The sequence below is a fragment of the Triticum dicoccoides genome, chromosome 4B (genome assembly GCF_002162155.2).
Source record: "Triticum dicoccoides isolate Atlit2015 ecotype Zavitan chromosome 4B, WEW_v2.0, whole genome shotgun sequence".
In the NCBI taxonomy this organism is placed as follows: domain Eukaryota; kingdom Viridiplantae; phylum Streptophyta; class Magnoliopsida; order Poales; family Poaceae; genus Triticum; species Triticum dicoccoides.
Window position 1 is genome coordinate 467,049,125 of NC_041387.1, and position 16,038 is coordinate 467,065,162.

A 16,038-nucleotide genomic window follows, 5' to 3' on the forward strand; every position below is an offset into this window, starting at 1 on the left:
TGCTCGCAATTCTGTCCTTACCGTAGCGCCGCAGTGCGCCGCGCCAACCTCCTCCCTCCCCTCGCGCCCGCCCAACCCCGCGCGCGCGTCCGCTCCACCGCGCGGGAAAAACGTGAAGCTAATCCATCCAGCCCCATCTCCCGCCCCTCGCACACTGTCATTCCGAGCTCCCAAACCCCAAACCCTAGCCCCGGCTCCCCGCTCGATCCCGTTCCGATGGGCGGATCTGCTGATCCCGAGGAGCCGGCGCCGACGCCCACGCCGTCCCCGTCCCCGGCGAAGCCGTCGCCCTCGTCGTCCGACGCGAAGCGCCTGAGGCGGTGCGTGCAGTCGCGGCTCCCGTTTGGGTCGGGTAGGCCGGGCGGCGGCGCAGGGGTCGTCCCTCCCGCGCCCGCGGCGGAGGAGGCGGCTGGGAAGGAGGCCGCGGAGGAGCCGGAGAAGGGCAAGAAGAAGGCGAGGCCGCGGAGATCAGCGGCAGGCAGGAAGGTACTGCATTACTAGAATTTCCCCCGTTTCAGCTGTTGTCTGGTGTTTGCTCCGTAGCTGGACTGCTTTAATTCGCCCGCTGCGTTGAAATTGTGGCTTCTCTGTGCTCGCTTCCGTGTTGATAAATAAGTACCTTCTGATTCTCAATTTTAAATAGTTTGGAATGCACATAACTTCTTATACCTTGTTGGGCTGAAGAGACGTAGTATAAGTAGAGGTACAAACAGATCGAGTAGTGACTCTACCACATCAGTATCGATTTGAAAATTATTGAATACCTGTAAATGGTATCTGAACCAATTTTCTGCTCACATTAATACAACATGAGCATGGCAGGAAATTTGTGGTCGGTGTCTATAAGCTAAATTACAGAATTGAAATTCAAGCTACATCACTTTGATCTGAAACAAATGGGCTGGCATGACGGATTTAAAGCTACGTACGTCACTGTATGTGGGTTGGGTTAGTCTGGGATAAGGTTAGCGTTAGACATACTCACATACATCAAATGTCTAGTCTGATGTAACCTGTAGAGTACCTGGGCTGCTGATCCCAGTCTCGATGTGAATATGGAAATTGGCGTCATTTCCCATTGCACATCGCACTCTACACAGCAAAAAAATCCACACAGTAGTCATGTTTCATTTGAATGCTGTTTTTTTCTTTCCATTTGCGTCTTGGGGACTATTAGTATCGACTAAAACAGAACAGCCATTTTCCACCCCTAGATATCACGAAGCGTTTACATTGTCCTTCCTTTTATTTGATGACAGGCACTGCATATTAAGTACAGAAGATAAGTCTACCCCGCAATCAACTCTCCTCTCTTTTGCATGCTGTGCCTATGCCTTGCTAATTTTTGTGCTACAAATTTAGCAAGTATCATATCCGAAGGGTTGTAATCTTAGGCTTTTAGTAGCACTGCCTGTTCCATCAAGAACATTCTTATCAAGTATGTCTCTTCCCATCATCATGCATATGTACTTGTATGGAACTGCCAACTTTCCACATTTCCCAAATCAAACAGAGAAAAGGGGCGCCTCTAGTGCTCTACCTGCTTTGTGGAGTCAAAACAACTGTGCATAACTAAGCTAAATGAATTGAATATGTTGACTCCCTGCTTACTGTTTACTCAAGGAGTGTCCACCCTTTCATTGTGTACCCATTTAATCTTCAAGAGAATAGTTTAGAAAGGATACAGCACAGGTTAGTTCTTTTCTTTCCACCAGTAAATTTTCCCATCTATCTCTGTTGGATGGCTTTGACTAAACTGTCCATCCATCCAAATTATCTGAAGTGGATAAATTGAATATGCCAATGTGATAAGCTACCAAACAAAAACATTATAGAGAAGAAAAAAACCCGTAGATGGTCAGTTGCAACCAGTGGCATGCACATGCTCTCAGTTGCAACAATGGGTGATGACTATGTTTACTTTTTGTGTTAGTTCAGATTCTAGATCGGTCGTTTGGTTCAATTTATATGCTATATATTTGATTAATAAGCACATCTGCTGTTCTGTTATCTTTCCTGATATGCAAAATACTGATTTCTTTAATCAACCTTCATGTAGCCATCTTCAAATAAAGAGACAACTGGGTTGGATCCAGGTAGCAAGGATGAAGTTACTTTGGTTGGTATGTCAACCCCATACAATATTCTTGCCATTTCTTCAAGTGTTTCACTGGCCCATTCGTAGTCAAGTTTTCCTTATTTATTTGCTACACTGTGAATGAGAGTTGATGAATATTTGTTTTGTTGGATGTCAGATGAGAGCCCTCAGAAAAAGCAGCGGAAAGGTAGAAATCAAGATGCAGCACGAAAGGCGCCTAATAGAAAGCGCTGCAAGGTGTTGGAATCTCCTGATGGTTAGTCCTCTCTCTCTCTCTCTCTCTCTCTCTCTCTCATCCCTACGCTTACAGTTGGTTAAAAACTTAAAAATCTATGCATCAAATACTAGCACCTCTTTGTATCAAACTACGCCTGTGTATCCTAGTATGATATGGCTTAGTTTTTCTGAAAATGTACCCTATCCTGTTGATTTTTAACTGCATACCATGGAAGAAAAAAAAGGTACCAAGTTCTCAAATGTTGACATATGAGAAAAATGATACAGCTATATTGAGTTTGAAAGAGTGAAAAACTGACTCGTTGAGTCGGATAATATTTCAGTTGTTTGCAATATAAATTCAATTTTTTCATAGGCTCTGTCACATAGTGCATACTAACAGTAGCTTAAATGTATTATTCTCTCACAGATTAAGAACACTATGTGCATTGGTTCTATATCCTCAACAAGTTAGCTAAATATTTATTTACTTGTGATTTTACGTATTTATTGGTTAACATGTACTCTACTTTGACAGAGGTGTAATAATATTTTTTTATTTATGAAGGCCACATAGGCTGTCAGCAACTGCATAGCAGTCAGACTGAAGCTACCTTACCTGAAGGATCTCCTGTCAAAATTGATATAGATCTGAATAATGTGCCTTCTGAGGCAACACAGGCTAATGCCAATGATGTATTAGACAACGAAGATAAGTCACAGGTGATAGTTGACCTAAGGTCAGAGGCAAAAATAGCTGCACAGGTACGCTCCAGTATCATTGTCTGCATTGCTGGGATATGCTGTGTGCTTCTTGTCTGGTGAGGGCACTTGCTACCATCAAATTTGTTGTGAGTTCATATTTGCAACTGCTTGAATCTCACCTTCTCATCCCAAGAAAGAGGGTAGAGTAAGATGGTACTCATGCAGAACATCTGATACTTTTACGGATTGGTGGTGGTTGTCTTACGATACATTAACGATGACTTGACCCCTACGAAATAATCTCTGTTATGGAAACAAACTGGCCAAAGATATTATTCCAGCCCCCAGTTAGTGAAACTAAGAACGCTTGAACACTAAGGGCATGTTTGGTTCATGCCATAGCATATGCCCTACCAAAATTTGCCAACCATTGGCTAGCGAAAATTGGCTAGAGATTCCTTGACTCTTTGCTGGCCATAGACTTGGTGAGATTTGTGAAGGGAATGTGAGGAGAGTTGGCAAGATTCCATAGGCAACCAAAATTTGGGTAACCAACCAAGCGAAAGCCGGAGAGAGGTAGAGACCTTAGTTGCTCTGTTTATTTCTTGTTGTAATCTGAGCTGTATGGCCATGGTCTTGCTTGTTAGGCTTAGACCTTAAAACACTAGCAATTACTTAAGAAATGGTCTTTATCATTGTTAAATATTGTTGCTGTGCGTGCAACAAACCATCTCCTCCTTTTTGGTTGAACGTCCTCATTGACTTAATTGTTGAATAAGGGTTTGTTATCTCAGTATATCTATCACCATATCAGTGATGTGGTTATGGATCCAATATTTGAGGATTTGATTTTTGCAGGTGCACTAGTTTTAGTCGACTTCATGTTTATCCTGCTGTTTTCTTAAAAAGTATATTATTTGATTTCATTGACAGGAAATCCGGATGTTATCATCTGGAAAGAAATTGCATCCATTTTTTGCTTCCCGGAAAGTAAACAAAGGTGCTGAACAAGATGCATTCAATATCGAGGATACAAATTCCCTTTGTGCTATTGAGAGGAACCCACCACTCTGGCCTGTTCATGTCATGTACCAGTTGGAGGTGTGCCCAGCACATATTTCCATACATCTAACTGTACAACATCCCATAGTTTGTGGTCTATTTTGATGAGGTTTATTCAATGCGATTGTAACTGTATTCTTATTATTATTTTGACAATGTTCCCTTTCTTGCTCTGCAGACTGCCATACCAATTCATTGGAGTAAATGGCTAATTGGGGAGGGATCTTTTCTTGATACCAGTGCCTCCGATACACTTGAAAATCCTGTCTCATTCTTTGAGGGCTTTGTGAAACCTTTGACAATAGAGTCTAATTCCAAGAGGATGTGCCTAGATCAGTTGGCTGAGCAGAATATTGCAAATCACACAGCTTTGGGAATGGATTTTCCTAGATTTCCTAAAGAACAAAGTGAAAGCAATCTATCTTCTTTGGATGTGGTATAAGCTATGTTTTCACCTCTTTTATGAAGCATTCAGATGAACCTGCTTTGTGCTTCTGCCTTCTATTACTCAACCTGTATAGCCATTAAATTTCTTGTTCCAACCATACACTAATCTAGATTTAATCTTGACCATTTGCATTCCAGATCCATCTTGATGAAGAGAGCTCTCCTCATGATTCTCTTTCCTATAACAAACACCCGGAAAGGATACTGCAAGGAAGGCCAGAAGTCGACCAGAAAGGGTAACAAACACTACCTATATTGTTTGCCTAAATGTACGTAAGACTGTTGGCTTTCTGCTAGCTACCTTGGTTTTGCCTTCATATTGAACTTGGAGATTTTGTAAATCATTTGAACTTAACATCATAGTTTCTTGAGCTAAACGTCATTTGGAGATGACTAAGCGCAAAAAGACAAACCATTTTGTTAATGTCTGCTCAAGTGGTGTCAGTCATCAGAATACTAATTGTTTTTTATCTGTTATTTCCGTGCTCTTTTTCCTTGGCATCTAGGATCTTATTATACTATTTGAGTATTTGATAGTATATGCGATATAACAAATATCAGTTGTTTATTTCTGACACCCCTTAGGCCTTGTACAATGCAAGGTGCTTAGGGAGGTGCTTCTTAACATAAATCGAGTTTTTCTCAAGCATCAATGCTTATTTCTACAGGAGGTGCCTAATTAAGCGTCTATCCTCTACAAATAAGCACCTACCATAAGCACCTTGCATTGTACAAAACCTTATACACATTGTTGTAGACACCGAGCAGGCAAGGGTAGTGGTCCACTAGTTGAACTGGCTGTTTTGTTAGTATCAATTTTATTAATTTGGCCTCTTCTTTTAAGGATTAGAGCAACATACTATGGCAAGAAGTTCCAACTAGAGAAATACATATGGTGTCAAAGCGGGGGATCTGAAGGAATCCATGGATGATGGAAATAAGAGATCAAGTGCGGTTCCAGAAAGATTGTGTTAGATATTGCCTACTTGAACCACTCAGACCCAACGCAGTTACAGCATAAAATCAATCTGCCAAGCTCTAATCTACTGCAAATAAAAAACTGAACCACATTTATGCTAACCTCAAGTAATTCTTAAACTACATGCCATCTAAACATCTTGTCTCTTGCTTCTGATAGCAAGCCATTTCCAACAAACTGACCCAGCATGTCCCATTTCGTGCAACCGATACTGCGCCGATTTTGTTATGCCGGACGATTGGATCTAGTGGAGGATGACAGTGGCTCATGGGAATGTAAATTCAACGGCAGCAAACCGAAGCAAGTGGTGTGCAAGATGATGAGGATGAAAATGGAGTCTGTGGGGGAGAGAGAGCATGAGATGGATGTAGGGAGGGTCCTTGTTCAGATGTTCAAGACTGGGGTGGGCCAGCTAAGTTGCCCCTCCCATTTTTTGTCAGCTCTGTTGTCTAAGAATAGCTGACTGCCTCGACAAAAACATGTGGTTCTCTGATTTTAATACACTTTGTGCCTTTTGTTCTGGTTGTACTGCATGTAAAGTCTTGTAAGTGAGCCAGCTGCTTAAGTTGTTGGTTCTGTTTTCCCAGTTTGAACACTGCTCTGTTCTGAATTTTTAAATTGTGCTGGCTAATTACTCAATTGTTAAACCTAAAACTCTGGCTAACAGAGTCAAACTTTGTGGCTGAATTGTTTTTCTATAAGTGATATATATCATAAAAAATCTTATTTCATTGCTGATTCTAGCATTAAAATTGTCATTCAATTACCTTTTAACCAGTAGGTGTTTATCAGTTTTGTTAAGCTAATGTTGCCTGCTAACACTATGGGTGTGAGCTCTCCTGATATCCCATTAGGCATGGACTTTCCATCACTTGCGTGAATGCCAAGCAGCTAGATTTTGTCTTTGATATTATTATATCCATTTCCAATTGGCGTCTCATGTCATTGTCCATATGAAGCTGCAAGGTCATTTAGGCTTATATACTGTACGCATCATGCAACCTTTTTTGTGAATGGAATCTGAGACAAAGCATGAACACGGTTTAGGTGTGGCTAGTAAGGGTTTATAGCTTTACATATTTCTGAAATATCATATTGACCCCAAAACTATCTATATGCAGAAGTTTGCCGATCCTTCTATGTTTGTGACCCTAATCCCTCACCATCCTTCTATGATAGCCCTATTAATTATTCGTTGCAAGTACCGCTCTTGGAGGTTTGGTTAGTTAGCATTTCAAAGTGTAATACCGCATGCTAACCAAGTTGGTTTCTTAAGAACTTATTTACTGACAGAAAATGAGTTGGTTTAACTAGTGTCTTATATCTTGTGATATCTACTGTTGCAGCAGCTGTCAACCGGCTTATTACCTGTGGACTGACAAGTACCGGCCTGAAACTGCTGCCCAGGTGAACATGAAATTTTATTTTTATATTGACAATTATGCATTGCATTATACCTTTTCAGTTTGTTTCTTGTACTTGATTAGCTTTTTGGGTCAACATGCCTCTTAGGAAACACAAATACTACAGTATGCTTATATTTATTCTGGGATTTCCACTCTATTTTGGTTGATAGGTATGTGGAAATATTGAGCATGTAAAGTTTCTCAGTGAATGGCTCAAAGGGTGGGATGAAAGAGGCCACAAGAACAAGCAAACTGGAGTTGCTAATGAGAGCATCAATGCCAGCTTCTGTCAAGATGAATCTGACACAGATTGTTCAGAAGATGCTTCTGATTATGAAAATGTACTTCTAATTACTGGACCAGTTGGGGTGAGTACCATGCTCAAGAGTACCTGTCGCTATCATTGTACAGTGCTTAACATGCTCTTCAGCAATCAATCAATCAATCTGCACTTTATTTTGAAGCTGTTGAGTATTTTCTATAAGTATACATTTGTGGTGTTCAAATTGCCGTCGGTAAGTAGCATCATCCTAAACGCAGCCACTCCCACCAAAAGATTGAAATAGGATTACATACCGCTGACACTAACAGTATAGAGCTTCCCATTTGTTACCACATGAAACACCTCTTTTTAAAATATTAAAGCAATGTAATGGCAACTTATATCCAGTTAGTAACTTAGTTTGAACTGGAAAGGCTTACATATGATGCTATTCATCAGAACTCTAAAAAATAAGGTTGAGCCCTGTAGGTTGTTCAGCTACTAATTTTGTCCTAGCAATTGGTATTGTCTGTATTCATTTAACTGGGCACAGAGGTGTACAAACATAAATTTGCAGTCTATTGATTCCGTTACTATGTTCTAATTTATATTTTCAATCGTCCCTTCCACAAATTGTATACTTGCATTGTTACGCCCTTATGGCTATATATAGATATACAGCCTAGATGTAGTCTGATCTCTTTGTTCTTACTCCCAGTGTGGAAAATCAGCCGCAGTTTTTGCTTGTGCGAGAGAACATGGGTTCAATGTAATTGAGGTATATTTTTCTGCAGCTTTTCTTTTTAGAAACAACTCCGCTTCCTGTACTTTTTCTTAAAAGTGTGAATTTATAGGTAAATACATCTGATATGAGAAATGGGGCGTATGTAAAGCAAAAGTTTGAGGAAGCAACTAAATCACATGGCCTTGAAAAGTGGTATGTCTAATTTCTTCTCCGTGTTCTCACTTTTTGATGAGGAACAATAGATGAGGAAAATAAAAATAAAATCATATGTCAAATCTGTTTGACTACTTCTAGATACTTCTACTCTAGTCTAGTACTACCTCCGTTTGAACTAAAACCATGTCACTTATTTTGGGACAGAGGGAGTATTTCTTTTCTTTTCTAAACCCTAGCTACTGTTTTCTAGAGTCTTGTAGCTATGAGTAGAATGGTGAATCTTAAGTAATGTTTCTAGAGTGTTCTAGCATAAGTGGAAGTGAGATGTCAAGGCTTCCCAAAGCCCTATAAATAGAGGTCCTTGCCTCTAGTCTGTAACCAGACTATGTACCCCACTACCTATATAAAACTTGGCGTCCTTATCTAAGATCTTGGACTAGATCTTGTGCTCTAAGAGTTTTGGATTGAACTCCTGCTGCTCTATCTCCGCCTCTAGAGTAATATCTAGCACAGCATGTTGAAGTTGTTCCTAAAACACTTGTGCTGTACACATCGTAGCAGCAACCTTGTGCTGCTTCTCCACTACCTTGTGCTGCTTCTCCACTACCTTGTGCTGCTTCACTTTTCCTGTTTATGATGGACAATAGTTGTCTAATTGACTTGGCATTCCTTTATTACGAGCTCTACTCTCTTCATGATGCAACTTATCATGCACCTTAGTCCACGGGGGAAATACTGGACTGTGATGACTTGAAGTGGGACCTTAGGGGTGTTATGAAGAATAGCAACTTGTATTTCCATGAGGCCATAGGCCAGTATATATACACGTACAGGTGGAGTAAATATGCAGGAAACCCCTTATACAGTGGGGTATGAGCTAATATATGTGAAGTATATACATCTCTTGAGAAGGAGATAAATGAGACTATAGGCCTGAATGACCTTTTTGTTCTTTCTTGTTCCTTAAGAGATGATCCAATTTGCGATACCTCATATATACAGATAGGCCCTAACAATATAATATAAGAGGTGATATTCCTATCTAATGCATCCAAATTGCCTACTACTACTAACTCAAAGAATTGTCGAGCAACAACGAAATCTGCTGCTATAGGAATTATGGTATTAGGGCACATGCAAAAACCAATGAGAACTTGCTTATAATCATATGAAGTTCTGCTCATTATTTTTTGGCAAGCACCAAGTTGGCATGTAGTCAAATGCAGTTTAAATGCCAACCTAAGCATTCTTGTCTAAACCTTTATAGGCCTGCCTTTTTAGAGTGTACGTACATCAATTATCTTTTTGTCTCCCATACAGGTCACAAGAGGAGGTCACCACTCCACCAAGAATCGATTCTTTAGATCCAGCTTTAGAGACACCTGATAGGACTGAATACAAGCATTCGGTATCCTGTTCTACAAGAAAAGCATCTAACGATGATGAACATATGCTACCTGTAAAATGCTACTCAAGTTCAAAGCTGAGTGATGAAGCCCCTAAACAAGTTATTAACAAGACACTTATCCTATTTGAGGATGTGGATACTGTCTTTGATGAGGATCGTGGATTTATTTCGACCATACTTAAGATTGCAGAGACTACAAGATGGCCAATTATACTGACCAGCAACAGTGAGCCTTTTTGCCTTCAGGATTTTGCATTTCTCTATTCATCTTTTACAGTCTCATTTGATGTTATATACTAAAGTGCTTGTTATTCATTACACTTGTTTTGTGAAGAGAAGGATCCAGCTTTGCCTCATCTCTTGGATCAACTAGTTTTGGATTTCAAATACCCATCATCTGGAGAGCTACTTTCACATGTTGGCATGGTAAAGAATTATTTTGTGGATGAAAACTTATGTCACTTGTCCGACTTGAAAGTTGATTATATCCTAACTCTGCGCAGATCTGTAAATCTGAGGGAGTGGACGTCACTGCTCCTCAATTGAAGTATTTTATCAATGCTTGTTTAGGGGATATTAGGAGGACAACAATGCTTTTGCAATTTTGGTATCAAGGCAAGCAGGAATACACAGGTTGAGTACTTTGGTGTGCTTGTGCTGTCCCATACTTACAAAATTTGAGCCCAAGTGATATACTATAGCTTAAAATGCTGTCTTTTTTTTATCTTATTCCCTGAAGTGTGACTGGCTAGCTGTGTGATTCGTATATTATGGCATAATATGTTTGTTTCTGTAATTGTGTTACCACTGTTAGACTTGCTGTTATGAGCATGGACTGTTAGACACTTAGACATCTCATATCATTTAGTTGGAACATTACCTGGTAGTCAATAATGTTAGTTGCATAGTTATAGGATTCCTTGTTTTGTAGTAAGTTTATTAGTGGTCAAACCTACACATGGCTTATTTCATGTTCTCTTATTGACCCCTAAGTATTAACTTAAAGGTTACCAATCTGATCTAACTCTAATCTTTATGTTTTTCCTATTTAAGTAATGTTCCATATCTGTTTGAATATTACATAATCCTGTACTCGTGCACATAACACACCCATGCTGTGAGAAATGTTGTTCCGGTTCTTTTTTTGCGTGGTGTCTTTGTTTAATTGGTAGTTTTTCGCCGAAGATTTTGCGTTTAAATGTTGTATTCAATGTAGAACTGCTCAGCATATCATTTTAGCTATTCTAATCTATTTTCTATTTTCAGAGAGGTCAAACAAATGCTTGTCTGTTCCTTTTTCACTTGACTTGGATGCAGTACATTCTACCGTGCCAAGAATGTTGCCTTGGGACTTCCCCTGTAAATTATCAGAAACAGTGTGCTTGGAGATAGAAAAAACAATCCATTTAGCTGAAGAAAAGAAAAGGCAGATGGAATTATCAGAGTTTGAAGCCTTGGAGTTACAAATAACAGCATCTCTGACCAAAGGAAGAAGTGCAGTTAAAACAAGAAAGATTAAAAAATCCAAGTTAAAGCATGGCCACACTACTGAATGTAATGATATTTCACCTTGTAAGAATGATCTTGATGATTTTGATGATGCTCCAGATACCTCTCTTCCGTCTGATCAACAAAAAGCAAGAAAGAAGCATGGTGTAGTGTTATTATCTGAGTCCGATGATGATCAAGCGGATGCGTATATTGCCAAAGATGCCAGATTTACTGTGCCAGAAGGTGATTTATTCCCACAACCTCCAGAAGTGCCCCATATACATGGGCAAGGAATCTCAAATCAGTTTTGTTTTCCAAGCGAATCAAGGGAGACTTTTGAAATAACTAATTCTTTCCAAAACCAGTTCGAGAGCAACTTGGTTGGGTCCATTTCACAAATATGTGATACTTTTATGTCACAAGGCGTGTCGTGTGTTCCCGAGTCATCCCTCGCAGTTGGAGGTGTTTCTGCATCTGTTAGCAGCGATGACCTTTTATCAAGTATGGTGTTCAATGGTCTGTCTACCTTTAATAATGATGGTGTTTGCACTACGCCTATGACGGCACTAGAAGACAGTAACCATGTGAGGAATATAATGTCTGGATTGCAGAAATGCATGGAAGATGTGGTTGGTGAGACATGTGAAGCTTATGCAGAATCATTTGGCAGGAATGAACTGGAAAGTTGTTCAACTACGGGGTATCAACTGATGGATGAATGCAGTCGAGCTGATAGCATTTGGCTGCTTTCTGGCAAAAAAACTAACGACTGTTGCAAGGTTGAACGCGTACAGGATACTTGGAACAGGCTACGTCGTTGCTGTCCTGTACTTCCCTGTGAGACCAACCACAATAGAACTGCTTCTGGAGCTTTGAAGCTTGCTTCCAGTGTGTCTGATTTAATATCGGAATCAGATCTCATGCTCACCCGCTGCTACCCTCTTACCAATGTAAGTACTCTTATCGTTGGTTTCTTGGTGATTCATGTTTGTGCAATATGGTCTTGAACCCTTGATGTATCTTTTTTATAAATTTGTTCAGGACATTTTGGATCCATCTTCATCCCCGAGTGCTGAGCCTGATGACCTCTCCTGGTACGACAAGCAGCTTGAGATGGGATCTGTCTATGCGCAGCATGCTCTTTGTGTTTTCTCAAGGGACTTCCAAGATAAGGAGGATGGTTCCATTGATTTGTCACAAGAGTTGTTGTTTGCCAGTACAACCGCCACATCTCTTGGTAAACTTATTAGTTCAGGACTCAACAGTGATGATGGATATGGGAACATTTCCCACATGAAAAATCCAACAAGCTGTATTTCCAAGGGGAGGTAAGCATCGCATTTCCCATGTACATTTGTTGCATTTTAACATATCTTGGAGTTCTCATGGTATTACAGTTTAATTCTTATTCATTTATGCATTTAATTTAGAGTATATTTTAGAAAATATTGGGGGTCCTAGTGACCATAATGCTGTGCCATAGGGTCATTTGATTTCCTAAACACAACAAAAACTAACCAATTCCCACCTGGGCTAATGTTCTAGCCCACAACTCCACATGCAACGCTGCTTCTGTACTGTTGGCCAATCGACCTTGCATGCTGAACATGAACAACACTGCTCATCTACCAGAACTGTAGGTGGGAAGAAATTGAAGGCATGTTGAGTAGATTATTTTAGGGGTCAACTGGTCATACCTCATGATAAACATTTCAGCTATATTTGCATATGTTGACACAATATAGAGTTTTCCACTGGTGCATAAAGAATGCACAACTGATGGAAATGCTAGTGATGTTTTTGGTGGGTGACATATGTGCATATCTTGGAATAACTAGTCAGCATGCATTTATGGTAATAACATCACTTTTCGTTGAACCAACATGCTATATTTTGCACCAATGAGTATTATGTGCACATGGCACTTTCACGTGATAGTGATTTTGACCATAATTGAAAATTCTTGTTAGCCTTGTTCTATTGCAACTTCAACAGTGGTTACGAGCCTTTCCCATGTTCAGAACTTTCTTAAATAATGGATTTCATATAGGTTGTACTTGTTACTCAATAAATTTGACTGAGTGGAATATTATCTTGCTAAATGAATCTTTCCCAAGACTGGTATATCAATTTGCTTATAGTCTATGTATGTACCAATGGAGCATCCATTGAGACACTGAACCTGCAATTAACTGTGCAGGGAGCAACTAGTTCATCTTTGTGACGCACTGCTTCCGGTAGTTCCTTCCAAGCTATCTCTATCACTGAGAGGACCCGCTTTTGTTGATTATTTGTCTTCGACTTGTCAGATTTCGCAGTTAGAAAACTTGCGACTTACTGAGAGTATTGCAAACAAGCAAAGAAGGTAGTCCCTGTCTTTCAGTTCTATAATTTTTTTCTTTCATGCACCAAGTATGATGCCTAATATTTCTTTTGTGTCAAGGCATATAACCAAGCCAAACATTGCAAGCATCATCTTTTATCTAAAATTGCCGTAGCACCTTAGCTGTTCATATTTTTACTCTGGAATTCTGTATTTGCACCATGTAACGTTCTTACTTTAAAAATGATTTTGGCCGCAATCTGGTTAAACGTTTGCAAGATTGGATACCTTATGTGAACCAGCATGCTTCTCTCCATTACTCTGAAATAGTGTGTTACCCATATCAGTTCAATTGAGTGTTTGAGATATGGATAGCGGCCTGCTGCTTGATTAGAGTTTAGGGAATTTCACCTGTTCTCATTTACATTAGAAAGGAATGTTTTGGCACAAATCCATGGTATGCCCTATTGTCCATGTGCTCTGTAATCCCTTAATCCAACTTTTAGCGTGAACATCATGTGCCATTTGCATTATCAGGGTTCAAAATTTCAGGAAGACAGCACCAACGAACACTGACTGCTGTTCTTTGTGTGCTGCAGGTGTCGTCAGTCAAGACATTACTTAAGTTCTGCTGCACTTTCGATGTCACCTGAAGGCATCGAATTGTTAGCACAAAGCAGCCGTTTCGGTGATAGGCGCGAGAAGGTTATAGACCAGACGATTGCCTAGAAGTATAGAGTTAAATAATATGGTTTGGATGAGAGGCGGCAGAGTATTTTTGCTATAGCTTGATTAGAGTTGGCCGAGGCGACCCATTTTTACTCACAGCTCATATCTGTAGTAGCTCAGTGGTAAGTTATGGTCCATGATTGGGCAATGCTGATGTTTCCAGACATCCACTGTGTATTCCTGTATAATGTAAATGCATGTTGTCATCTTAATTTATAGTGTGGTGTAGCTGATGATTCTAACAAGTTTATACATGTTCATCCAAATAAAACTAGTGTGCTCAGGTGCCTGTTTTTCTCTATCACTCTCACAATGGTGATGCGCACAGTACACTCAGAGATTGGAAAGAGTTTGAACTATTCAGTTATTTTGAGATCTAGCTCTACAAATACAATCAGATGTCAAACTTGCTTGGTCTCGTTTTGCTGTAATTTATTTACCTCCGTCTTTGGTGGAATGCGTGATGTGTACATGTCAGTTCTGTTCATGGACGGGATGGTTCCAACCCGGCCAAAACAGGCAGCACGCCGCTAGTAAAAATGTCTTCCGTTGCCATGACCATTGACAAAGCACCACCCTTGTTAGGTACTTCTCCTTGCCTTTTGTTGGCGAGGACGTGGCTGGAGATGGTGGCCATGCTATCTCCGGTGAGGTCGCTGGTAGATCAAAGACTTGATTGTATTTTTAGTTCTTTTATGAGGTCTTGAATGTAAAACTAGAGGGCTTGCTTGTAAGTTCCCTTTTCACTCGGGTCCTCTATCCAATGTTGTAACACTTTCTTTTTTGAGGAACACTTGTAACTTTATTCATGCTTGTAACAGTTACAGGTACATTGATTTGAATATAAGATTAAAAAAAAATACAAAGTAACAAAGTAACTCATATGATTAAGAAATCCAATGAAATCTTTTGGAAACATCTTTGTGGTATCAATCTATGCTATAAGGAATCTCTTGGAAATGATGTTGTTGCTCTTTCACCCGCACAAACATTATCAATAATATTTTTTGAAAGCGCATTGAGTCGCCCATCCAAAAAGATGAGAAGCCTTGATCTACGAACCTATTGCTAGCTTTGGAACCTTGGGTTTGCCTTCTTTTTCAAAAAGATCCAGGTCTATTGTAAAAGTTCACTCGACTACAAAGCATCCTAAATATAATAAAAATTTACATTGGTCCCGTGGTTGGTAAACATAAGGGCATCTTCAATGCTAACCCGCAAATATGCTCTGACATCTGTCCGCGGATAGGAGGGGACCAGTCTGCAGACACTGATGCGAGAGCCGGTCATCCAACGCTGCTTGCATACATTTCAACCACTATTTGAACTAACCGGACGAAATTCATGCAAACACGGTGTATTTCATATTTCATATAAACCGGACGATATTCATTACATTTCGGACATACTTCAACTAAAAGCGGAGCTCGTCCGACTCTGGAGGTATAATTTCGCCTCCGTGGCCTCCATCTCCACCATATCTTGCCTATGTGCGGTTGCGCCACTCATCAGAGTGGTCATGCTTCAGCCGGAGGGGAAGAGTGGCTCATCCGCTTCCGTGAAGCCGAGGCGGGGGTCGACAATGTTCTGCGTTGAACCGAGCAAGACACCGGTTGTGTATGCCGGCGACGCGGTGGCATTGGCCATCGTGGGACCCAAGCAGCGACTGCCTCCCATGATCTACTTTTCATCGGTGTCGGCGGTGACCACGAACGTGCTGGGCGCCTCCACCTGCAAGGCGCGGTTACGCGCCAACGTTTGCGGCAGCTGGTGCAACCTTTGGCGCGGGAAGAGTGTGACGACACATCCGCATCCATGGCAGCCACCGTGCCGGTGCCACTGTGTGTGCCGGCGTGGAGCAACTGGCTACTCCTCTGCGAGCTGGTTGGAGCGGTGAGTTGTTACACTAGGGGCTAGCTTGGAGTGGCGGCTTGCTCCTCCGTTTGCCCGCCTGCAGCCTCGCCCATGGTACTGACGGCCTGGGGCGGCGAGGGAGCTGGAGTAGCAAGTT

General features: G+C 40.8%; 1 protein-coding gene across 2 annotated transcripts; it reads left to right on the top strand.

Moving 5' to 3' along the window:
- Positions 1-27: 27 nt before the first annotated feature.
- LOC119290917 lies at positions 28-14,326 on the top strand. 2 transcript variants are annotated; one of them, XM_037569597.1, is made up of 18 exons: positions 28-486; positions 2,060-2,123; positions 2,256-2,354; positions 2,883-3,079; positions 3,953-4,120; positions 4,260-4,517; positions 4,667-4,764; positions 6,854-6,914; positions 7,084-7,281; positions 7,894-7,953; positions 8,030-8,112; positions 9,397-9,710; positions 9,819-9,910; positions 9,988-10,117; positions 10,751-11,925; positions 12,017-12,303; positions 13,176-13,340; positions 13,898-14,326. In XM_037569597.1, exons 1-18 carry the CDS (start codon positions 217-219, stop codon positions 14,025-14,027), a joined length of 3,849 nt encoding a protein of 1,282 aa, XP_037425494.1. In that variant the 5' UTR covers positions 28-216; the 3' UTR covers positions 14,028-14,326. The 2 variants fall into 2 exon arrangements, with proteins under 2 accessions (XP_037425494.1, XP_037425495.1); XM_037569598.1 differs by having other exon boundaries at positions 6,857-6,914.
- The last annotated feature ends 1,712 nt before the right edge of the window (positions 14,327-16,038 follow it).

Bases quoted from the DNA above. Each gene is read 5' to 3' on its own strand.
- LOC119290917 (XM_037569597.1), top strand. From the start codon at position 217: ATGGGCGGATCTGCTGATCCCGAGGAGCCGGCGCCGACGCCCACGCCG. The intron at 2,124-2,255 runs GTATGTCAACCC...GTTGGATGTCAG, and splicing joins GGATGAAGTTACTTTGGTTG to ATGAGAGCCCTCAGAAAAAG. The intron at 7,282-7,893 runs GTGAGTACCATG...TCTTACTCCCAG, and splicing joins TAATTACTGGACCAGTTGGG to TGTGGAAAATCAGCCGCAGT.